Source organism: Aphelocoma coerulescens, chromosome 14 (genome assembly GCF_041296385.1).
Source record: "Aphelocoma coerulescens isolate FSJ_1873_10779 chromosome 14, UR_Acoe_1.0, whole genome shotgun sequence".
NCBI lineage: Eukaryota > Metazoa > Chordata > Aves > Passeriformes > Corvidae > Aphelocoma > Aphelocoma coerulescens.
Window position 1 is genome coordinate 14814431 of NC_091028.1, and position 25675 is coordinate 14840105.

At 42.2% G+C, this 25675-nt stretch overlaps 1 protein-coding gene across 1 annotated transcript; it reads left to right on the forward strand.

Annotated features, from left to right (window-relative positions):
* On the forward strand, nt 1–24508 carry TECPR1 (tectonin beta-propeller repeat containing 1). Its single transcript, XM_069029750.1, has 25 exons — nt 1–70; nt 3086–3318; nt 5009–5191; nt 5688–5810; nt 6474–6599; nt 8108–8282; nt 8379–8479; nt 9834–9935; nt 10320–10465; nt 11321–11838; nt 12573–12718; nt 13672–13827; nt 14331–14480; nt 15120–15277; nt 15928–16055; nt 16163–16265; nt 16904–17000; nt 17377–17456; nt 17756–17812; nt 19284–19458; nt 20375–20510; nt 20803–20895; nt 21526–21632; nt 22079–22198; nt 22880–24508. The coding sequence occupies exons 2-25, from the start codon at nt 3088–3090 to the stop codon at nt 23075–23077; spliced, it is 3609 nt and encodes a 1202-aa protein (XP_068885851.1). The 5' UTR covers nt 1–70; nt 3086–3087; the 3' UTR covers nt 23078–24508.
* Nucleotides 24509–25675: the final 1167 nt, after the last annotated feature.

Genomic DNA, 25675 nt, shown 5'->3' on the forward strand with positions numbered 1-25675 from the left:
TCCGCGGGGCCGCCCTGCCGGGGCGCGGCGGCTCCTTCGGCCGGGAGCGGCGCCGGGCGGCGGGAGGCAGGTGAGGGGCGAGCCCGGGGGGCCGGGTCGGGGCAGTGCCGCTCGCCGCCCGCGGGCCGGCGGTGGGGCGGGCCGGGCAGGGCGGGTGGAGGTCGGGCCCCCGCCGCCCTTCCCGGCGGCTCCAGCGCTGTTGGGAGCGGCGGCGGAGCCGTGGGGAGGTGCCGGCACCTCCGCTCAGCCCCCGCGGGGAGGGCGTGGGGGGCGCCGCGGGGCGTTTCGGGTCGCGCCGCCGCCGGAGCCCCGCGCCCGGAGCTGCCGCAGCCCGCGGGGAGCGGGGCCTGAGCCCGGCCCCAAGGCCGCTCCCGCCGCCCCGGCCCCGCGCGGCTCCTGAGCCGATCCGGCCTTAATGCCCGGCCGGGAGCGCCCCGGGCGGGGCTGCCGGGCGCGGTTCGAGCCTTGGCGCGTTTGTGCAGCGCTCTGGGATCCCCGCGGGCTCCAAGCGGCGCGTCCGTGGCTGGACGGGGGTTCCGGAGGAGTCCCCGCTCGGTTCGTGTGACACGGAGGAGAAATGTGTGCGCGGTGTGCCTTGGAACACGTCGAGTCCTGGCGTGGTTCGCATCCTGCCGCCGCCACGGCCTGAACTCGGGGACAGGGCCTTGCTCTCCGGAGGAACATCACTGCTTTTATTATATGCAAGGAGTTGGGATATTTTTCTTGAATTCTGTAGCAATCAGCGTTTTGCCAGGCCACTGGAAATTTTAATTAACAGTATGTTATCGTCATTTATGCATTTTAATTCTATCCAAAATTACCTGGCTGAGCTGCGGGATGAGAAATAAGTCAGCAGATCTGATTTTTTCAAGGCCCCTGAGAATACTTGACAACTTCTGCTTTTACTGTAAAGCACCTAAGCCACCAGCACTGAGCATCCTTCAAAATTGGGCAATATCTGTCTTCATCTTCTGCAGCACAGCCAGTGCAAAGTGGCCTAAAGTGAAGTCTTAAAAGTTTATAATCCCAAATGCATTTGGGATTTTCCCATGATTCCCCAAACACTGTCTCAAAAGTTCAGATGAAAGAATATGTGGAAACTCTCACTTGTCTTGGCTGCCTCAAGTATTTCAAGCCAGTTGCATTAGCCTGGGTTATTTTAATTGTCCCATCTGTGTTTTTCTTAACTTCATAATCTTTGGAACCTTCATCACCTTTTCCCGAACTGCTCCAGGTACTTTTCTTCCTGCCTGGACTGTCATTCCAGGTACAGGTCTTCATTTATATCATTGCCCATCTCTAAGATACCCAAGCCTCACTTTTCCTTGTTACCTGGCTAGGTAGCTGTCTTCGTTGCATTATCCATAATGCTTCCTTTACTCCAGACTCTCTGGCATTCTGTTTACTTAAATGCATAATATTTTCTTCTGTTTTAAACACTGCTTTGGAGAATTTTAAGTGCTAATACTGAAAGGCTTCTTTTCATGGCCTTTACTTTCCCAGTGATACACTCACTATAATTTCCACCTCATCTTCACTTTGTTCCATTCCATTATTCCATGTTATGTCCTTCTGTACTCCACTATAGGAGGATATAAAGAAGGTAAATGGCTGATCCAAGAGCAGACAAACATGCATGCCTTCAAAGTCCCAGCAACAACGAGGGAAAAATGGTCAAAACCAGCAGATTCATCTTAGTTATGCTACAGCTAATGGTAGAATTCTGCTTGTGACCTCCCCCTGGTATCACTCATTCTCTGCTGCTGTGTGTTTGCTTATCACTGTTACCTGTTCTTCACCTGTTGTATCCAGGTTTTTAGGTACTTAGCAGCAGCAGTTCTGTGAAGCAAAGATTCCTGATATATTCTCCCTGGGATCCCATGGGAATTTCTGTGCTGTTCTTTGACACTGACCCAGCTGTGTGAGATTCTCCACAGTTCCACTATTGCCATTCACATACACAGGGCAAGTCAGTCCCTCTGTACCACCACTTTTATCAGAAAGCAGGCAGGCAGCTCTCCTGAGGTTCTTTTATTAAAAGCACAGTTGCCATTTGACAACAAAGAAGCAGTGTTCCACACTGACTCCAAGCAAGAATTCCTCTTTCATTGTGTTGGATCTGAGTCCACTTTTCTACCTTTCCTCTCCCACTTCCCTACTGCATAGTTAAAGGAGCTGAAGGCAAAGTTCAAAACACTCATCAGCAGATCTGACTGTCAAACATACAGAACAACCAAAATGTGTCTGTTTTGATGGCACCCAGAAGGTCAAGTGACAGAAATACACTGGCCTTTCTTGACATATGAAAGGACTGATGTGCACCTGCCTCACCCCTCTGAGAAGGGCTGGGCTGCAGTGCCCAGAAAATGACAGGTTATTATGTGATAGAACTGGAATGGAACTCAACCAGGTCTCTGCTGCCAAACCATGCTCTGTTTATACTTAAATTCATCACACCTATTAATATAAAGATCAGATCCTAAAGCTGGATCTGATCCAGAATGTTTTGAGAGAGGTTTCCTGGCAGGAGCAGGCAGTATGTCCATGGATTAAAACCAGATGTGTGCTTTTGGAGAAGCTCCCTTTCACATCCTTGCCTTTGTACCTGTGTAGGTGTGTTCTCAGCCTCCATAGAGAGCAGGCTGAGAAGGAGGGATGAGGGGATATCAGGGCTTTGTGGAGCTGACATGAGCAGGGTGTGTAGCACCACCAGCATTACCAGATCTTGAGAGTAGAGCTGCCTGCCATGAAATGCTCTGTGCTGTCATCCCAGTTCAGAGCTGTCGTCTGTCCCCAGCCTGCCAGAGCTGCCCCATTTACTTCTGAGCCCTTGTAGGATGGGCAGTAGTGGGCTGGTAGAAAGGCCTTTCAGATGGCTTTTCAGGGCCATCTGAAAGGTGTTGGCTGCACAGCTCTGACAAAGAGATCTGCTGCCAGCTTTGCACAGGCTCTTTTTAAAAAATCATCCCTTACATCTTTATTTAATTTGACTGATGATGGCTCGGAGCACGACTGATCTGCAGTAGGTTCCAGATCCATTTTTGTACCCACCATTTCCATTAATAACCTCGGTTTTGCCTTTCAGATATGGCCATGCCCAGTTCCCTTTTGTGGGCTGTTGACATTTTTGGGAGGGTTTACACTCTCTCTACTGTTGGCCAGTACTGGGAGCTCTGTAAGGACACACAGCTGGAATTCAAACGGGTCTCTGCTGTCAAACAGTGCTGCTGGGGAATAGCCTGTGACCATCAAGTGTACACCTACGTGTTCTCAGGAGATGTTCCTATCAGATACCAGGAGGAGACCTATGAGAACCAGGTATGACAGGTACAGTCCCTCTGTGACACAGCCACTGCTTGGACTGCCAGCACATCCTACATCAGCTGTCTCAGGGTGTTTTTCTCACCACAGGATTGAGCAGTTTTGTTTTCATTTTTTACCAGAAGTTTCTGAAGAGTACATACATGTGCCAAATACCAAGTTATCTTTTAGTATTTAAACTCCCAAATGAGTTACACTACCCTGCTCCTTGCAAAAGCAATGCCAGTGTGAACTCCACCTGTTCTGTGTGAGCCATTTCAGACTGAAGCATTCACCCTTTTCTCTGGCTGGTTTACATTTCTCCTTTCCTTACAAAAGTGACAAATACCCAATCCCCTTAAGAAAGTATCCAGTGTTACTTCCAGGCACCAAAGATACATTATCAGAAATATATTATTCTTAGGAAAATGCTATTTCTTAGTGTTAAAAAGACTTCTCTAATAAAGGCATAATTTTCCATTAAAGTACAATGTTTCCAACTTTTTTTGCATAGGAGTGTTAAGATGATCCTTTCTATCTGATGGACTTCAAAAAAATGTCTTTAAAACCATATTTCAAAGGAAATTTATCAGATTTTTTTTCTAGTTAACCAAAAGTTATTTGGGAGAGAAAATTGATGGATTTTCTTGAGCACATTTCTCTGATTTCTAATGGGCACTGGAATGAATATAAATTGGGAAAAGACATTAACTTACCTGCATGGGCAAAAATACAACAAATTAATTTTATACATTATTTAATATTGATACAGCTTTTCAGCCATTTAAGAATGTTCCTTTTATTGTGTAAACATGTTCTTTAAAAATGCAAAATTTAAAATTTTATTTGTTACTTTAAAACTTTCATTTTGTTTGTTCTAGGTAATGAAAAACAGAAAACAAAATACTAGAAAGCACAAAAAGAAATATTCTACAAGAGCTAACAACGACAAAATTAAACTGAAGTAGTTTGCAGATAATGTACAAGGCAATTTAGCCAGATTTCCAGTAACAGCAAATAATATTTTGTGTAAAAATTATAGATGGATTTTGACCCACTCAGTTTCCACATGCCCTAAAATGTAAGACAGTATTACAGGACAGATTTTGCCAGTATTTCTATAGTATGTAGGATTGTGGGGGGGAAAAATGACAGCTGTATTGGTGAAAATCCTTGTGTTATTTGTTCTGTAACTGATTCAAGGCAGATTAGGGAAAAAATATACCATGAGATCCAGGGGAGATTTGCTGATCCAGTTCTCTCCACACAGTTCCTGGCAGAGGCAGTGCTGTTTTTCTAGTGCAGACAAGATATGAATCATCTTTCTCTGGGAGTAGATTAGAGATACCAAGGCCATCTATCCAGCATTACCCTAATGCTGCAGTGTCATGGTGCCATACATCACCAAAGAAAAATACATAATATATTTTACTGTGCCTAGTAAAATACAGCATCAGATGTTCCTATTTATGTAGCTGAAGCTGACTTGGTTGGGACAAGCTCTGCAGTCAGCCCTTCTTTGATATTCAAAAAGCTTCCTCCAAAGGCTGTGTCAGGGAGGGCTTCATGGAGTGAACACTTTGTCATTCACCCCAGCAATTTATTCCTCTTCTTCTGCAGAAAATAAGAAACATGTCATGATTCCCTGTAGATGTCCAATGAGATAATGTGATCTCAAACAAAATACTTTATTTATTATTTCTGGCAGCGCTGGAATCCAGTTGGTGGCTTTTGTGAGAAATTACTGCCCAGTGACCGCTGGCAGTGGAGTGATGTGAGCGGGCTAAAACACCAGCAGCTTGATAGTTTCACACTGCCTTCACCACACTGGGAGTGGGAGTCTGACTGGTATGTGGATGAAAATATTGGAGGGGAACCAACAGAGAAAGGGGTAGGTGAACAATACCAAAAAGAGATCTATTCTGGGAAGCCTTACTCTGTAAAATGAAAAGAACTGTTATAGCAGTGTAAAAAAGTCTGTAAAAATAAAACTTGCCATAGATACTTCTTTCTGGGAAATAGCTCAACTCTAATACAACAGAAGGAAGGATCTTGTTTGAAGGCTTTTGAAGTCTATAGGAGCTTCTGTAGAAGCTTTTTTTTCTGATCAGGCCACAAAATCCTGGCAACTGAATGCCATTGTTATTTAAGGTCTTTACTATGAAGAAAGTAAAATGTTTTACTGTGTCTTGTTTGTTCTGTGTATATCATCCCAAGGAATTTGGGCATGATTCATAAATCATTCATGGAATTAGCTGATCTGTTAATCAGGGCTCTAGAGACACACAGAGTGACTTGTGCTGTGAGTCTTGTGCAGAATTGCTCTGAGTTATGTCTTCAAGCTTTCCCTTGATCCTGTTTTCATACAAGAAAACCTCTGTTTGCAGGGCTGGACTTATGCCATAGACTTCCCCAGCACCTACACAAAGGATAAGAGATGGAATTCTTGTGTCAGACGCAGGAGATGGATCAGATACAGGAGATACAAATCCCGGGACATTTGGGCAAAGGTTCTGGATCTCTTTTAAATATTAAATAAACTGAGGGTCTGAAATAATCAATTATAAGGGTGGGGAAGTTAATTTTTATGACTTCTCTGTAGGCTGACTTGGATTCCTTCACTTCCAACTTGCTATTCTTGTTAGCATAAATGGAAGGCTGGGATTTTTCATAGAAACCTGTGGTAATAAGGTGTCAAATCTCATGGTGAAGCAATTAGAGATGGATGCTCAGCTCCTTTGCAAATTTCAGATCAACTTTTTAACTTCCTTTGGTTGTGTGACAAAGCACTCTCCTTCGAGCTGGCATCTGCCTTGTATTGTTCACCAGCTGCTCCTTTATGTGTGGGAATAACTGTTCTTTAATAATTGTTGCTCCATTCTAAGGACATTAAAAATTTGTAATTTTTGATCTTTCAGCTTTCCAATTCTGTATGCAGTGTTCTGTGAATAAAAATTTCCTTTAGTTAGGGTACAAAACACAGACTTCTCCATGCTGCCTTGGCAGCGTTTCCCCACTCTGCATATGGAGGCCTTGAATGAGAGGGAGGATCTCCATGCTCAAACACTCTAGGAAGTGCTACATAACCAATCTGCAAGAAACAGGTTAGGCCACCAGCCAAGTCACCTGTTTGCAGTGTCTCCTCTCCTCAACCTTCCTTCCCTTTGCTCCAGATTGTGTCCCATGATGAACCAGACCAGCTGCCAGACCCTTTCAATGACATCTCCATCGGAGGATGGGAGATCACGGACGAGCCCCTCGGCCGCCTGTCAGTGTGGGCAGTTTCTTTGCAAGGAAGGGTATGTGTGTATTCCTTAAGTTTTCTAATAGAAATTACTAGTGGAAAGGAGTTAAATACTTGTAAAGCAAGGCAGGAGTGTTATTGTCTTATGTTGGTAAGGAAATACACTGCTTGTGCATCTGGCCAAGGATGAAAAGCTGCTTTGGGACTACATTATGTAACAACTTGTGTTGTAAATGGAAAGGCTTAGTACCTCTAGGGTTGTTTTATGGAAGCCTTTGACCTCTATGAACAGGTGAATCTTAAAAACTTGGGTTGAGTAGTATCTTATATCTTGAAAAATGCCCAGAATGCTGACTGTGGTGCTTGTAACCAGGAGAAGGAGCTTTAAAACCTGACAAAGGTTCTGGTGAAACATTGTGCTGTGCCTTTGGGGTGGAGAGACAGAGAGAATTCAAGAGTTTACAAAATGGTTTTCTAAGACTTACTGATCAGAAAGTGGTCGCCTCCTGACCTGGCAATGTGGCATCCAGCTCTGAAATGTTTTCATTTTATTTTCTATTGAAAACTATACATCTTTCTCTGTTGGTGGTGGCTTTAGGCCTCCCATGAGGTCTCCTCTTTTGCTCAGTGCTGTGAAGATTTGATTCTTCCTTTTCTTCCTTCATCCTTACAGCATGTATCTGATATTCCTGTGTCTCTAGGCAGTTTCTAAATTATGGTCTCACAGGGCAGAATGTAATATTTTTAACAGATAGCCTGAGCTCTCAGTCACATTTGGCACTGCCTGGAAGGGCAAGCATCTTTGTTAAATTGTTTAAAATAAAATTCCCTATTCCTCCTACTTTCTAGTAATATGTGACAAGCGCCCCAGTCTACAAGCTTACCTGACTGCCATTGTAAAATGCTTTCATTTCCCAAGTGAAAGTCCCCAGGGAAATAAAGTATTTCTAAAAATGAAGATTTAGCACTCAGCAGTCATGCTGTGGAGCACTCATGTGACTGCCACAGGATGCTTTCTATGTTTGACCTTCCTATTTCGACTGTGATCTACAGAAAATTGCACAGTCCAAGACTAGCAAATGGCTGGATGTCACCAAGGGCTGCACAGAGAATGGAATTTTTTCCCCCATATTGTGGCAAGCTCTGTTCAGTGAAAGTGAGGTCAGGCTGTCAGCTAACAGTAACATTTTTGTGTTATGTATTTGTTCACTCTCAGTTTATGTAACATGCCCTGAAATACACTGAAGTGGTTTAAATGTTGAAATATACACAAAACTTGTAGCAATAGGTTACTGTACCCAATCCAGATTCAGTTCCATGATAAAAGCTGCTCTGTAGAACAGCCTCCTCCCTTAGTACATAAGGAAATGGTTTCAACTGCATAATCAACATTAAAAAAAGTACCTTTAAAGGTCAGAGTACCATACACTACATAAAAAACTCCTGTTGTTAAAGGAGAACTGTTCTTTCCAGTTTGGCTTTATTCTTGTCTCAATAGTTTCATTGTTGTAGTGATATTTTTTTCTTATTTCATTTGTTTTTGGTTTTTTTAAACTTGTCTAGGTATGGTACAGAGAAAATGTCTGCCATCACAATCCAGAAGGTTCCACATGGTCCTTAGTCACCACTCCTGGTGAAGTTGTACAGATCAGCTGTGGACCCTATGACCTCCTTTGGGCAACTCTTTGGGAAGGGCAAGCTATTGTGAGAGAAGGAATTGATAGGAATAACCCTCAAGGTAAAGTTTGTTAAATTTGGCTGGAAACCCCTTTGATTTGTATAGTGTTGAATAAGAAACTAACCTACAATGCCTTCTGGGTTCTGTCTTTTGCAGGAATTTCCTGGAGTATTGTGGAGTCTCCAAGCTCTGAAAATGGGATTATGCACGTCTCTGTGGGTGTTGATGTGGTGTGGTGTGTTACAAAGGATAGAAAAGTAAGAGGGTCATGCTCTGCTTCTGCTTTTTTCCTTCCCTTTCCCTGTCTGCTGCTCTCAAACAGGAGTGCAACTTGCTCAGGAAGCATTGGTGATTTGGACTCTGGGGAATTCTAGTTCCCTTTGCTGTTATGGGAATGCTCTGTGGTTTGTGATAGTTGAGTTTAATTGAAGGAAGACTTTCTGCTTTTCTTTTATAAGGAATTTTCTAAACCCAAGTCAGACAGATTTGGCAGGTGGGTGGGGATGTTGGTGGGGATTGGATAAGGGGCATCTTCTAAGGGATATTAAGCATCAACATTGAAGTGACTCCTGTTTCCACAAGGACTGAATTTTACATCAAAAGCAGCATGGGGAATATTCTCATCTACATTTATGATGCTATTTTTTTATCTTCTTATTCCAACTGTTCCCTCTTCATCAGCCTTTTAATGTGGGGGTATTGGTATTTAATTAGGTGAGATATCTCTTCTGTGGATGTGTGATTACTTTCTTACTGGAGTTTTTAACTTAGAATGATAGAATGTCTTAAGTTGGAAGGGGCCCATAAGGATCATGGAGTCCAACTCCCTGCTCCTTCAGAGTGAATTGAAAGCCAGGCATGAACTCTGTGCAAGTGCAGCAGTTCTGTTGAGTTTCTCTGGTCTAGTGAGTCACTACTCGTCAGCTGAGCCATGGTAACAGGCTGTGCCCAGCCTGCTCCATCTGCCAGATAAACCCCCTGTAATCAATGGAGATAAGCTGGTGTGTTTTCCTTCAGATCTGCCACAGGGCAGTCAAGTATCCTGATGTTATGGGATTCAACCAACAGCTTCTAAGGGAGCTGTTTGCTACTGCAGAACTATAAGGCTATATGCTACATACAGAGGAAACTTTTCCCAGGTACCCAGCCCACAGACACTTTCAGATTGGTAAAGTCAGATCTAAGGGGAGACAATGTAAAGAGCTGTACTGCTAAAGACATCCCCCTGACAGTTCCCTCTGGCTGCCCTGCTTCTAGGGTTTGAATGTAAGAACACTATTTAGAAGCCCATTCAGAGTGATCAGAAATAGCCTACATGTAAACATGTAACAGAAAGTATTTTTCCAACGGCAGAGAAACTAACTCTGTCACAGAAAGTCCTACAAAAAAGTCTCCTTGTGGGCTCCTCTGGCTGCAGGTGGACACACAATGTAGGTACTATTGGGAGAATTGCTTTATCTTTATCTGATAAAGAAAAAGAATCAAGGAAGTAATTGACTTCTTAAGACAATGTGGCAAGTCAGTACTAGAGATTAAGACTAATCCACTAAAGAAACTAAATTCCTGATACTGCAGAAGGAGAAAAATTTGGACTTTCTGTTGTTATGGTAGGTGTGGTTTAGAAGAGGAGTGAACTCACATAATCCTTGTGGAACAAGCTGGATTGAAATGGTTGGAGAAATGATGATGGTAACTGTAGGCTTAAACAACCAGGTAAGAGAGCTGGGGAGCAGCTGGGAGGGTATTTACACTCCCCTCTGTACAGGCTCACATGTGGTGAGGACTCTCAGCCATGCCAGTAGGGCTGGCTGGACAAAGAGCCCTGGGCTTAAACTGCTGGGAGGGAAAGGGGCTGAATTCTGCAATTCTGCACCTGAAGGTGACAGCACGTGTCTTGTGTGGCACAGGGAGGTGCAGACAGGCTTTGGTACAGAATTTTGTTCTGCATCTACAGTGTCAGCATTAAGGAAAAACACAAAAGGAAAACACTGTGTCCAGCAGTTTTCTGTGCTCAATTCTGCACCACTGCACCTTTTTTGTATCTGATAACTACTGCATTCCAAGTCACTTCTTTCACCAAGCCCCTTCCCTCCCTAGGTCTGGGGAATCGGCTGCGATGACAGAGCGATTTATTTTCGTCAAGGTGTCACACCAAGTGAGCTCAGTGGGAAGACATGGAAGGCAATTGTGTCTGGCAGAGAGAGTGACAGATCTCAGACTGGAAGCTCAACAAGTCTGCTCAGGTACGTCATGAAATACCTGCTCAAGACTTTGTACAGCAAGAGTTTCAATGCTAGGAGATATTTCTTTATGTTCAAGTGGTACAGACAGGGAGGAGCGGGGAAGACTTCTCTAATCATTATGTTTGCCAAAAGGCATTTGCATTTTTGCCATTAAAATTAACAGTAAGCAGCAGTTGTTGCACTCAGAGAAGAATCTGAAGCTCCCACATTGGAATTCACTGCATGATTGCAGTAAAGCATTTTCCTCTGGGCATACTATCACTATCTGGAACTAGTCTCTAATAAGAGAAAATGTTGTCTATGAAATACCATGAAGGAGTGCCAATTCCACTTAGGAATTATTCTTCCTGAGTGTCACTGTACGTTTCTTTTCCTAGGGAGATTAAATCAGTTACTTCCCCCTGCCTGCCAGCCTCTGGGCTGTGCCACACATGCCAATGAATCTGGGAGGGCTGCAGAAGCTACTTGTTTGAGCCAGAGTGTGTGCTGAGAAGTTCCCTTTAGCAAAGACAAATCATAATGTTAATAATGGGCTTTAAAAAATTCTATTCATTCTTTCATATTCAGAAAATGCAATGTTGCTTCAGTGTTTTCCTGACAGTTGTAGGCAGCCAACACCACCAATTGTTTGAAAAGATCAGTGAAGTTCCTTCCTGTGTTTCAGATTTACTAGACCAGTTTGCCAGATTTGTGTTGGACTCTTTCCTCTGATGATAGAATTTGACCTTTAAAAGAGAAATCTGCTGTTTCTCTCCTACAGTGAAACACTAAGTCAATCTCTGTGTGTCTGTGATCTAAGGCCTGTGCTAATTTACAATGCTTTGGATGATAATTAATTATCTATTTGTCCTTCAGTGCTGGCTGTTTCTTTACTGATGATATTCAGAACCAAACAAGCGCGGTCATTCAGGGTGATGCAGATCCTTCCTCTGATACAGAGCTCCCCGGCGTGCCCACGAGCCCTGCCAGCACTGCCCTGCTGGGAGCTGCAGCCGCTGGGCACGGCCCAGCCAGCCAGGCTGAAACATCTGCACAGCTGCCTCTGGATCCCCTGAGCTCTGAGCAAGGAGAAGCCACTGCTGCTTCAGCTACTGCTGACAAAGATAACCTTGAAATGAATAAATCTCCTGCAAACCCAAATCCTTCTGCAGAACTGCAGTGGATAAACATTGACTTGAAGGAGGCTCAGAAGCATCCAGTCCTCTCTGTCAGCAGCTTTGCAGACACATCCAGCCTTTCTTCCCTGGGCGTGTTCTCGGTGGGAGCTGAAGACCAGTACGGAGCTGATGAGCACCCAGTGTGGGCCTGGGTGTCTGGGGGAGGCTGTCTTGTAGACCTGCACAGCCCACTGAAGTGGTTCACTGCTTCATCAGGTACTGGCCAGTCACCACAGCACACCCCAGTTCCAGTCACAGTTCAATATGCTCTTTAAGAAAAATGTTGGTTTGTTTTTTCTGACCAAAGCCATGGTGCAAAACTTGTGCTAACCCACTTTCTCTTACTGCAGTTTGTTAGTAGGTTCATGTCTGAGCATAGTGCTGCAGTATTTAGCTGTAGAGCACTTTGGGCTTGAGATAAATAAATGCGAAAGTGATATTTTCTACTGAGTTCCTATAAGTTTTGTAAAGTAATCTGTGCTGGACCTACATCTCATTTTTAATTGTACTGAGACTGCAACTTTGGGCAAAACACATATCATTGAACAGGAAGGAGTGAAAAGGGCTCTCTTGGGAGATGCAGATGCCAGAAATGACTGTCTCACTGCCATCCTACTGAGATGGGTAAAATAAACCATGAATTGTGGCATCCCAGTATTTAACAGTCTAACTCGTGATGCAGTATATTATCTAATTGTCTTGCATTGACAAAACTCCCATTTTTACAAGGTTATGGATTTAAAAGCTTCTGTAGAATCATCTAGTGATCCTATTTCTATGCATCATTTACAAAGTTTGGCTGTAATACATTGATTCCAAATGATAATCACTATAAAAATGGTGTTAGACTGGGTTGATCCAGTCTGGTGTTCAAAGGAGCGCCGTGTTTTACCTTTCACAGAACTGCACTCAAAGCTCACTGGGTTTTATTGGGTTTGGTTCTGTCCCAGGTTTGTCATCATCTGTGCAGTCTCTGTCCCTGTCTATCACTCCTGCACAGACAGCAGCGTGGAGGAAGCAGATTTTTCAGCAGCTCAGTGAAAGGACAAAGCGGGAACTGGAGAATTTCAGGCACTATGAGCAGGCTATTGAGCAGGTAAGCAGTGAGGACATTTATCTCTTAGCTTCTCAACACATCTGGGAATCAGTAATACATTCCTGACATACTGATTTGAGCTTTATATTCTTGCCCTTATTTCTGTCTGGGACAACTCTCCTGGATTATTAATGTCTGAGCTCCCTGTGGGAAATGAACAGCTTTTCAAACATGGAGCAGCAGCTTTTTTCATCTAAAAGCATTATCAGATAGTTTTATTTAGGAAGAAACAAAGCATTGGTCAGCATTATTTGGGTACTGTGAGACCTCAAATCCTCAGAGAAGGATTGGTTGCAACAGTGGAATATTGTATGAATTATTCCACCACAAGATGAGGCATCTTAATTGAAACAGTGACTCAAGTAGGTGAGCTTCCCTCTCTGTGGCCATCAGGACTAATTTAACTTGCCTGAAGAAATGATGAAAACGTCAATGGCAGCACATAAGTAGCAGCAGTTTTGTTTGATGTTCCCTTTGTTATGACTCCTTGGCTCTTTTCAGATTCATTCATATTTTTGGTCCCTTCATTGCTAATTGTGAAATGACATCTGGAATTATTTGATTAAAAACATTTGGAGTCCAGGGCTTTAATCAAGTTTAAAAAAATTATGTCAAAGCCTTTAAACTCTGAACAGAGGTTGTGTTATAACAGGAGCAGACTTGAGTCAATTAGTACCTGTGTGCTACTGCATTCTTGCAGGGGTAAGATGTTACTACTGTTGTACACCTGCTACTTCAGTATCTTTCTATTCACTTTTATGAGTGTTCATTTTGTCCTCAGCTTCCCCATTACTCCTGTACACTCAGTATGGGAATGTGGGATACAGTGTATGAATGTATGATACAGACTAACCTGCAGCACAGGCAACTCCTGGTCACAAAAACGGCATTTGGGAGGAAGAAAAAGAGTCGTGCAGTTTCTTCATTGCTGTGATTTTGTGTTTGCCTTGTAGTCGGTTTGGGTTAAAACTGGAGCCTTGCAGTGGTGGAGGAACTGGAAGCCTCATAAGTGGATGGACGTTCGAGTGGCACTGGAGCAGTTCACTGGGAGCGATGGGATGCGCGACAGCATCCTGTTCATCTACTACATGTATCATGAGGAGAAAAAGGTGTGTTCAGCTGCAGAGCCCGGGGTTTGCTTTTGGCAAAACTCCAAAGGGGAAACAGTTTCTTGAAAGGAGGCAAATTATGGCACGCTACTGTTCTGAGGTTTGGGAACCAATTCAAAGGTAACCCCAGGTACCAGCAAACCACAGGCTTCTCTGAGCTGTGTTAATGCTGTGTCAGAAATACCCAGTCAGGAACCACTCACATTGCTTAAACCATCAGTTCTGCACTGATTAGGAATTCTTCTGGAAGTTCAAAATGTTCTTCATTGTGATGGCTTGTTCTGGCTTGGCTGAACAGGGTCTTCACAAGTAGGGTTAATGCCTGCAGGCAGTAGGAATCAGAGGTGGTGCGAGCTTGGAAATTGAGTCCCACTCCCTCTGTGCCAAGAATTGATTCTTTGCTGTCCTTGGCAGGAATGCCTTGTTTGTAGACTTGAAGTGCAAAAATGCTGGCTCTGTAGAAAGTTTGCCTTAAGTCACAGGTTTTTTTTCTTTTGTCTTAGTACATCCACGTGTTCCTCAATGAAGTGACCATTATAGTTGAAGTGCTGAATGAAGCCAAGCACTCCTTTGCACTGTACACACCTGAGAGGACGAAGCAGCGATGGCCAATCCGCCTGGCAGCTGCAACGGAGCAAGAAATGCATGACTGGGTAATTCTGGGCATCTCTCATTTCAAGCTGGCAATATCTGCAATAAAATATAGAAGCCAGTCTCTGAAATGTCAGCATTACATTTAAACTCTTGAGGCCACTCATCTGTTTTTTAAGTTTAGGTATTTAAACCACCTGATCAAACTTACTTAGAGGCACCTGAGGCTTCTTATCTCCTCTGAAGTCTGCGTGCTTTCTGGTGCTGCAGTTATCCACAGCAACACAAATACTGCTTTTCATTCTCATCCCATCTCTGGATGTAGATTAGGGTAGGAATGAGTTAGGAGTTTAATTAAGTTATTGTGTTCTTCTGCATTGGTAGAAGAACCATTCTGTGTTGTCACTGTTGCAGAGTCTTTTGTACAGGCAGACAGGCTTAGACACACTGGAGCAGGAGCAAACCTGAGAGATGCTTCATCCTGATCAGCTCCTGCAAACCACAGCGGTTCCAGTGGTTGTGTAATAATTTCTGAACCACTGAATTCTAGTGGGAATTTTTTTTGAGAAAAGGCTGCAAATTCACTTTGCTGATTTGCAAGAACATGCAGAGGTAAATTTTTGTTTTACAGTACTGAGCATCTCTATGGAAATTTTTGTTCTCACTGTAAATAGAAGCTTTTTTTGCTTCTTGTTTTGTAGCTGTCTTTGCTGAACATGTCTTGCTGTGAAAGCAGACGGATTCAAGGCCCTCCTTCTCACCATGCCATTTGGTCAGTTACTTGTAAAGGAGACATCTTTGTTAGTGAGCCAAGTCCTGAGCTGGAGGCCGGACCCCAGCTGATGCCGTGTGATCAAATGTAAGAGGCTTCTGAAGCTGTTCTTTCTGCATGGGATGCCATCCAGCAAAGAATGTCCTTCCTGTCAGTTCAGTGGCTTTGACGGGCTGTTGGTGTGTAGTACACTGCAGATGTCTCTCAGTGACAGGGTTAATGAGTGCCTTCCTATTCATGACTGCATGTGAAGAAATTCACCAAATCATATTTTAATTCTTAGATTCTGGAGATATCCTTGTGATTTCAAAAGCCTTTCTCACTGAGATCCCATTTTTTGTAATTGCATTTTTAATGTCATAAGAGATAGCCTAGACTAAAAGTAAATCTAATTGCTGTAATTGGAATATAATTTGAGCTTTCAGTTTTATCTGAGTCAAGAAATCTGAAATTCTCAGTCCTCCACAGACACTGCCGTCCAGAAGCAGTTTCTCGACAGTTTTTATGACAACTGTGGCAATATGGTACTGCAAACCCCAGAATAATACCATCTGCTTTTTGGTAGCTGTTCAGAGGGAAATGCTTTCAGCTGGCATCTGCCTTCACTTACAGGTTGCACAGTGGTTGGAGGAGTGAGCAAAGAAAGCTGCCTGTCCTGAAGATTGTTGGGTTGTTGGTGGGGAAAGCACACATTCCTGAAGGATGTGGTGTTGAATAAAATGTCCTTTTCCTGGCAGGTTCTGGCGTCAGGTGGGAGGCCACCTTTGGCTGATAGAGTGCAACAGCCGGGGCGTGGTGTGGGGCGTCGGCTACGACCACACAGCCTGGGTGTACACCGGGGGATACGGAGGTGGCTTCATCCAAGGTACAGCTCCAGAGTGAGAAATACAATAATCAGTGGCTATTGGAATTGGAAATGTAATGTCTTTAAGCTTTAGCTTTTCTCTAATCCACCTGATTTATTGCTCACAGGACTGGCCAGTAGTGCTGATAACATTTATACACAGTCAGATGTGAAATGTGTTTACATCTATGAGAACCAACGGTGGAACCCGGTCACTGGATACAGCAGCAGGTTATTTACTCAATTTATTGTATTTATTTACTTTAATACTTTAATAAATGAAACAAGGCCTTTTTTCTAGCTTTTTGGAAGAGTTATTCCAGTTACTTCAACATTCATAGTTAACCTGTGATGGAAGGAGCAGTGTTTCTCAATTTTCTAATTTGTAATTATCTTTTCAAAATGTCCTTATGGCAAAAGATTACAGATTTGTGCTTTGTGATTGTACAAAGTGTGCCTACTTGCAGTATCTTTCACTATTAAAGCCAGACAGAAAAGTTATTAGGATCTATATATTCATATACATATTGTGCTAAATACACTGGGGCCTTGAATAGTATATTTGAACAAAAGTACTGAAAAATCCATATCCACATATATGGGATTCACGTTCCAGTTTTAAATGGTAGTGAGGAATATCGCTCTACAGAGAACAATTTACATGGTCATCAGGTCTGGTATAACTGGAAGCAGTAGTACAGATTCTTTCCCACTATGCTCATCACTCACATGATATGTCTAAATAGAGATTAATGATGGCAGTGTGTGTGAAAGTAGGAAGTGCTACAAATAGGCTTTTCTTCCCTCGCCCTTTAAACTCCCTGTTGTAAATGACCTTGCATTCCTTGTGCACTGTTCCATCACCACAGAGGTCTGCCCACAGACAGATACATGTGGAGTGATGCCTCTGGCCTGCAGGAATGTACAAAGACCAACACCAAGCCTCCTTCTCCGCAGTGGTCTTGGGTAAGTTTTGTCTTACAAATTTTTTTACAAAGAAGTCCAGGCTTAGCAAGTAGGATACAACACTTGAGTTCAAGGGGCCCAGATTTTCTTCTGGGATTTGTTGTAACATTTAACCTTGTTTTTCCCATTCATAACCAGTAGTAATCTTCCAGTCAAAAGAATGTTAAGCATTGAGTGAGGTTTTTTGTTTAACATGCCTTAGATCCTTTTCTCTTCATCTGAATTAAAAAGCTTTGGGAACCTCTGTATGTACTCCAAGTATTAGAAGGTTTTTAGCAAGTCTTTGCTCTCCAAAAGGTGGAGGCAAGTAGAAGCAGAGGTGTTTATCATACATTAGGTGTGGATTGTTATTCCCAGTGTCCCCATTTACCCACAGGTCTCAGATTGGTACATCGACTTCAGCCCGGCGGGCGGCACGGACCGGGAGGGCTGGCAGTACGCAGCTGACTTCCCAGCGTAAGGAAACTCCTCTTTGCCAAATCCCAGGCTCCACTCCTCATTCCTTCTCACTTCTGTTTGCACATGAACTGCCCTTTGACAGGGGCACAACACTGCCTCATTTCCCCCCTTTTGTGGGCACGCTGATGTTTGCAGGGAGGGAGGGCAGCGAGGTGAACTTGGCAAACTGTCACTTCAAGAATTTTAAAGTCAGCAGGGGAGCCTGGTGGGCAGATGGAGGCAGTGCTCTCAGGCTGGCACTGACACTGGAGATGCTCTGACATCCTCATGAACACTGTTTAAATCTGTTTTGGTAGGTCCTACCATGGCCACAAGACAATGAAAGACTTCGTCCGACGGAGGCGCTGGGCAAGGTGAGGAACCTCAATATAAATAAGTTTTGAACTTGAATACTAATTGCTCACTAAAAGTCTACTTCAGTTATGAGGTGAAGAGTCTTGTCACCCAATCAACAAAAGAAAAAGTAAAGAAGCCTGCAATAAATAACCTATCTCCAGTAGAGAAGCTGATGATCTTTAGCATTATGGCTTTGACTGTAAGCCTTTATGGGTAGTTACCCTATTGGATTTTGTGGGATCTGTAGATAAAAGTCAGATGGTTCTTCTCTATATCTGATTTTCCTTGTGGTAAATGATTAAGGAATAGTAGACACTGGCTATATCAGTACATTTGAGGTCACTTGTAACAAGTGTAATAGGCCTTTTATATTAATAGTTTTAATTTATGAATTCCACATACTTGGTGCTAGGCCACAGATAATGCAACCCCATTTCCATCAGAGGAAATGTCCAGGTGGAACCTGGAAAACAGCAAACTGCCACTATAGTCTATAAGCTGAGGAAGTCTGTGCATTCCCTGTTTTTCCAACTTTTCTGTGCTTTCTATACTAGAGCATTTAACAGCTGTCCTAATTAATTGCTGTGAACTTTCACACTGCTGGGTTTGGTATTGATGCTACAAAGTATTTTGCCCCTTGTACAAAAAGCTTTTGAGGTGAGGTTCTGAAGCATCAAAAGTGTTGTTCCAGGATATGCAGCAAAACAAACCCAGTAAATCAAAATGGTGACTTGAAATAAGCAACTTGAGAAATACCCTCTAGTCTAAACACTTCCTCTTGTTTTAAGTATCAGTTGAAAATTGAAAACAAATAGGGAACCGCTCAGGGCTGGATCTGGTTTTTCAGAACTGGAAAACGGAAGAATGTCCTGATGTTTTTTTAGGACATACTTCATACACAAAGTATTGTGGTGATGATAGAGTCTAACATAATTTCCCCAATAGACAGCACTACTTTGTTTCAGTTTCCACAGAAAAAGTACACAAATTCCCAGCAAGACTTACCAAATCTTTCATTTAGAGCTGCCTTACCTCTGCCTACCTCAAGATGCTATGTAACCTTTTTAACAGGCCCCACCAAAAAAGAATTGTAAAATTATTCCCTCAAGCAAGACAGAGGATGGAATGAACTGGGTGTGGAGTTCTCTCTGCAATTTATTATCCTGCTGTTGCCCAGTGAGTCTGAGAAAGCTATGGAGCAGTGTAGCACCAGTTGCAGACTTCTTGGGTAGTCTTGGTTTTATACAGTAGCTTTAAAAAAAACAAACAACAGAAGCTTTGAGGAATCAGTATTAGTTGGAACTTCAAAATCTGATGCAAAACATGAGTGATTGTTAAAAACCTCTTTCAAATTAAAAATACTAATATTTAATGAAAAGTATGCCTAATGAAAAGACTTAAGGACTGGAAGTCAACAATAGACTGGGAAACAAATTCAGTCATAGAAAGTATGTACTTCTGACAGGCTTGGGTTTTTTTCTGCCTCAGAAAATGTAAGATAGTCACCAACGGGCCATGGCTGGAAGTGCCTCCTGTTACCCTGTGGGACATCTCCATAATTCCCAGTTCAGATGCAGATGATGAAGAAGCAGTAGCACTGTGGGCAATCAGTGACAAAGGAGACGTGCTCTGCAGGCTTGGAGTGACACAGCAAAATCCAGCTGTAAGGCTCCCTGTTTGTTTTTACTGCTTATTGAGGTATTTAATGTAGTACACAAGTACATACAATCACACAGGGCCCTCTCTCAAAGCACCTTGTTATTTTTCATCCCTTTGTGTCCCAGATTTGGAAGTCCCTGTCCATCAGCTGCAGCACAGTTTGCTGCCCACGTTCCTTATAATAGCATTTCTCTTGCATAATCTACCTGAGCTTGTGCCACATCACCTGCAGGAGCCTCTCTCAGCTCCTGGCCATCTTCTCATGAAGCATTTTACTTCCACTTTCTGCACTGGCAGCTTAGTTCCTCTTTTTTTGTTTGTTTTTTGAAATTGTTGGTAACAGGTGTATCCCATTTAAAGGAATTGCCAAGGAATAGACCCTGTGAAGCATGGTCCCAGTCTAGTGCCTGTTGATACCAGTGGGATAAAAAACAGGAAAAACATCTAAGAAAATACTGTAGTATTGAATTTGGAGAAAAACTACAAGAAATTGAAAAATATTTAAGAATTTTTTTTCATCCTGATCTGTAAGGCACTGCAGCAGTAAGAATTGGAATCTGTCGGGAATCTGAAATCCCGTATCAGTTGATTTTTTTGAGACTTGTTCTAATAAAAACAAGGGATTTTTAAAAAATAGAAGGCCCTAGTCCAGCTGTTCAGAGACATGTAGATGCCCAAAATCCAGTGACTTTAGTAGAAAAGGTCCTTCATTGTCCAACTTGGCTATTTTCAAAGAGTTGTTTATCCAAATATCTTTGAGGATCAGCAACCTTGTTTCTGTTCAGTTGTAAAGTATGTAAGATTTATTCTTCAGAATATTTTTCACTCTGTTGGTTTTTTCTCATTTGGTAATAATCAACAATATTTTGTCATAGAATTTTTAACTATTGCTTCACAATTCATCTCCCATGATTTGTCAGGGAACATCCTGGCTGCACGTGGGAACAGACCAGCCCTTCATTTCCATCTCCATTGGGGCATTTTACCAAGTGTGGGCTATTGCTAGAGATGGTTCTGCCTTCTACCGGGGTTCGGTGTCTCCAAACAAACCTGCAGGTAAGAACCTGCACTTTATCTTTTGCTCTATTCCGCTGCCATGTCTGAAAAAGTCCAACCTGTTTCACAGAGTCCTCTCCCATAGCTGTGCAAAACAGTGCATACAAATAATACAATAATGAGAGCAGGTAATTTGCTCTTCACCTGCATAAGTTAAATTGTAAAAAACGAGTTGTTAAAAATATATGAAGTGTGAGGTCATTCACAGCTTTCTTGCTTATATTTCAACTGCAGGCATTTCCATGCCTAATTCTATTTTCTCAATGCTTAACTCAAGATTTCTGACCTTTAGGTGACTGTTGGTACCATATCCCTTCACCTCAAAAACAGAAGTTAAAGCAAGTCTCAGTAGGACGAACATCTGTGTTTGTCTTGGATAAAAATGGTAAGGATTTAAAAAACTATTAGGCAGTGCTACAAACACCAGACTGATTTAAAAAGGAGAGGCTAAGTTAGAACTGGACAGATGATTACTGGTGCTCCAAAGGGAGTAATATTTCCTATTGAAGGATTTAGAGTAGCAGTGCACTTAGGTACTGCTTCTGAAGGCCTGTTTTTTGTTATATCTGATGGTGCCCTGGGTAACAACAATCCAGCAGCTGTGCTCTGTGGGGGGAAGACACTGATGAATGTCAGAGAATGCATGGCAGGGTTTTGTCTGGAATCCTGCTCCAAAACAGATAAATCATGAAGCACCTTTTGTACAAGAAACAAGCCTTTAACACCAGATTCAGAAACCTTCATCTCATTTGCTTTTGTTTTCTAGTGCATAGTTCCTTATATGAACATTTTTCCCCAAGAAGTTTTACAAAACAGAGTATTTGCTGTTTTTTATAAACAGTAATTATAGAAATACAAATTCCAAAGGGAGAACTTAATTTTGTCCACCTCTGTAACACATTAGCCAAAACTGCATTTCCCCAGAACACAGAAAGAATAAATTCCTGATTTATGTTGTTTACAGCACTGCAGACAAACAGCCATGCTGGGCTGTAACCAGCACTTTGTTTTACAGGCAATCTTTGGTACCGCCAGGGTATCACACCCAGCTACCCTCAAGGATCTACCTGGGATCATGTTTCAAATAATATCCGTAAAATGTCTGTAGGGCCCCTGGACCAGGTGTGTACTGAGCTTCCTTGTATCTCATTAGTTTATTAAAAATTATGTAGGACATACCTTAGTAATTAAATGTTCTTCAGCCTTAGTTTTGTTTAACTTTATTCCACAAAGTGTTGGTCTAAATGCTGGAATCTGATAGCAAGACAAAAAACCATACCAATGAAATAGTGATACAGCCAAGCCCTCTGCTGTAAAAAGCCTCATTATTTTTCCATTTTTTAAACAAAGCTATGTATTTTAAGAAGGCTTTTTATATATCTAATCTCTTTCCTGCCAAGTCTTATCAGGCAATGTTTTAATTCTATAGTTTGTTTGGGTGTCTCGCTGCCTAAATTAGAGAATTTTCAGCCTATTGAAGACCAAGACTTCTTCTTGAGAGGGGTCAGACAGAGATTTCACATCTGGGAAGAGCAGCACATTTTATTGCCTCTCTCTGCTTCCTCGAGGTGTGGGTGATAGCTGACAAAGTGCAGGGCAGCCACAGTCTGAGCTGTGGGACCGTCTGCCACCGGACTGGTGTCCAGCCAATGGAACCCAAAGGCCTCTCGTGGGATTATGGTATTGGGGTAAGTGCTGGGGGCACAGAACTGCCTGCAAGTTGTACATCCCAATGTCCATGGGCTCACAGAGAAAGGGAAGTGCCATCCTTCCCAGCGTTGGAAAGCTGGGATATACCTGCAGGAAACGGACATTTTCCTTCAGGTTTACATTCCTTTTTGAAGTTACTATAATGGGCTGTGCAATTGTAGCTGGGAAGCTGTTTATTTGCATTTGATAAGTATTCATTTTAAATAGGTAATTTAAAAGTTACAATGGAAAAACTAGTGGAATAAGATCAATTTGAAAAGAAAGTGGATTCCTTCCTGGTCTGCACATGATTATTCCTCACTGTTGTATCCTGTATTATTCTCAATGTTTTGAGAAAGGTTTTTTTAAGGTTTTGCCACCTTTTAAGCTGGTGGAACATCTGCAGTGGCTCTGTTATGAATGCTTGGCTCTACTAATCTTAATTCCCTGTGATAAGAAATAATCCTCAAGTTTACCACCTCTATAACTCCCTGTCAGGGAGGTCTGTTGTATTTTGTTTCATTTTACGAGGAGCCTTTTTTCTGATTCATCCCAGAGCAGGATAACTCTCCTCATGAACAAATAGTATAAACTAGCAGTGCACATAAAGCTTCACATCAGGTAACAGCACTGACAGGGTGATGGTTCTTCTTTTGAATTTCTGTATCACTTTTTCCCAGGGTGGGTGGGAGCACATTACAGTCAGAGGAAATGCAACAGAAGCATCTCGGGTTGCTGTGCCTGACACCGCCGAAGAAAACCCGGCAGTATCGAAGGAGGGAGAAGATGAGGAGAGTAAAGGGAAAACAGAACACTCTAAGACCCCTCTGATGGTCAGTGAAAGTCAAGAATTGGACAGAAATTCTGTTAACTGTTAAATTGTTGCCATCTACATGTTGCTATCAAGTGATTTAAAAGAAACAAAATGTCTCCTGCTTGAAGAGAAAAATGTGACCTTTTGTGCTACTAATATGTTTGACTGAACTGGACTTTGCAATGGGGTATTTTAAGTACTGAATCCTTCTAATGCATCTTGTGTAAAATGTGACTTGATAGAGTTCATAGTTTTGTCAAAGCAGGCAAGGTTTTTAACCACAATGTATTTCTGACCCTTTACCATAGCTGCTACACACCATACAAATGTGAGTACGTGCAGATGATCACTACATTTACTTCTTTTTTTTTACGTTCCCTACATCTCTCTCGTATTCACACATCTTGCACACTGTCCTTGAGCACAAATGAAGATGTTGTTTTGATTTGAATGAATTGCAGGCAAACACAACTGGTCCTGTTTGTACAGGGCCTTACACATGCATGGAGCTCTGCTCACGGGAGGGCTCCGTGTGTAAGGACGGACTCGGGTCAGGCTGATCTTGCTCCCATCAGCAAAATCCAATTCTGTACTACTCTGCTTAGGCTGCAGTTACCAGGAAGGGCCAATTTTTGCTGTCTTTGCTCACAGTGAGCAATGTGTTAATCAGGCAGAAGAACCTCTCTCTGCTTTCAGGGAGCCACTGGAGAGAGCCCAGTCCCGGTCAGTTGGGCTCAGCGAGGTCTCGCTGTAAACTCAGTGCAAGTGCTGGGAAATCATGTTCTGTCCTCAGCTTAACTGAAACTGAGATAATTGATGTACACAGATGCCTACCTAATGAGGCTGGAAGGCACCAGACTCTGGAGGCTATGTTCCACATCATTGCTAATTATGCTTTCATACTGTAAAAGTCAAGGGAAGGTCTTAAACTCTGACTTTATAGTGGGAGGAATGCAAAACAACTTCACTGATATCAGTGGAGTTTGCCAGTGTACACTGATGGCAGTTCAGAATGAAGCTTTGCTCTTCATTTTTAGTAAGTGATTTATTCATCCCTTTTTCCAACATGAAACCACTTTCTATTCTCAAAATAAGCTTTTTTTCCTGACTTATTTATCATAATTGGACAGTTTACATTCATTTCTCCTCTCTGTGTGTGACTGTATATGGAGCTATTTTTATATGATGAGCAGTTTGGTGTGGTCTCAGTACTGTATTTGTAGAAGTAAAACTTAATGTTTGCACGTATTTAAGGAATATATTTGGTATTTAATGCCAAGGAAAGCACTGTTTCCAAGTACAAATGTGAATGAAGATTGAAGATGCTTTACTGTTAAAAAAAGAACCTGTTGATCTTTCCAGTATGTGATTAGAGATTTCTGGTTTATACATACATTGTGGGAGAACCATAAATAATGTGTTGCATTAATTACCATAATAGGTTTTGCATAAATTGCACAGTATCTTGTCCAAATAAATAACTTTATTACATGTATTTTTAGAGAATTATTAGGATTGTATTTTTTTCTGCATTGTATCTAGAAGATTTTTCCTTTTAATAGTCAGTGTTTACATCTCCAACAATCAACCTGATTGCATACAATAAGCTTTATAATGTACCTTTGCATTTTTCCCTACATTGCCAAGTTTCACTTAATTTACTATAAAAATCTGGGTTTAAGTAAAAAAAAAGATAAGTTATAAGTTGTTTATGTTTGAGTACTAAGTATTTGCCTTCTAAAACTATTATTTAGAAAATTATTTAATTTAAAAATATAATGTCATTGTTGTGGCTAGTTAAAATAAGGAAAAGTGACTTTAAATTGAAGCAATTTTGAAAAATAAAAGTAATTTATCAGAAAGAAATGCTTCTTACAAATCCCTTTTGACATATCCAAGAACACAGCGCTTTGTAGCACAGTACCACTGTGGAACTAGCAGCTGTAGTTCCATTAAATGCCTGTGTCCAGAGCCTGTCTATCCCTCAGGGATGGCAGTGTGCAGAGAAGGGGTGACTTTCACCTGCCTCCTCTGCTGCTGTATTTATAGCTAGATATGACATGCCATTTTGGACTTAATATTTGAAATGCCTCTGGTTGCAGGAAGTCAAAAATACACTGCCCAAGCATTAAACTCTGTCTATTTAGCAGCAATACCAGCATACTTGTTCTTAAAAGTGCAATTCTTCACCAATAGCACTGTTCAAGTACTGGGGTTTAAACTCACTGGTTCCCTCTTCCCACCAACACAACCAGCCAGCAGTTCAAACATAACTATCCCACAAAAGCATTTCAGGGACATTTACTAGCTGGCAACTCTCAGATAATGACCTTTAAAGAATCCTACAAAAAAATACCATAATCTACAAGTCCTTAGTCATCACTTACTGCGTGACATGCAGAGCCACAGTTTGCACTGACCTGTAGGGTGAGAAATAACCAAATAACATCAACATCTCTTACCTGAAAAGGTGCTGAGTGGAACAACTGAAAGAAAAAGCCTTGGTGTTACTGACTCCCCTGTGATCAGACAGTGTAAATACAGTGAGCATTAATTCACACACAGGGGGCAGCTGCTGAATGGAGTAAGATCCAGCACTGTAATGACAAGTTAAATCTCTAAGAGACTCTGCAATACTTTCATTAACACTTGAGTACAAGAA

Coding starts and splice junctions, on each gene's coding strand:
- TECPR1 (XM_069029750.1), top strand. CDS start 3,088: ATGGCCATGCCCAGTTCCCTTTTGTGGGCTGTTGACATTTTTGGGAGG. Junction 12,719..13,671: donor ATGAGCAGGCTATTGAGCAG/GTAAGCAGTGAG, acceptor TTTGCCTTGTAG/TCGGTTTGGGTTAAAACTGG. Junction 17,813..19,283: donor CGACGGAGGCGCTGGGCAAG/GTGAGGAACCTC, acceptor TTTCTGCCTCAG/AAAATGTAAGATAGTCACCA.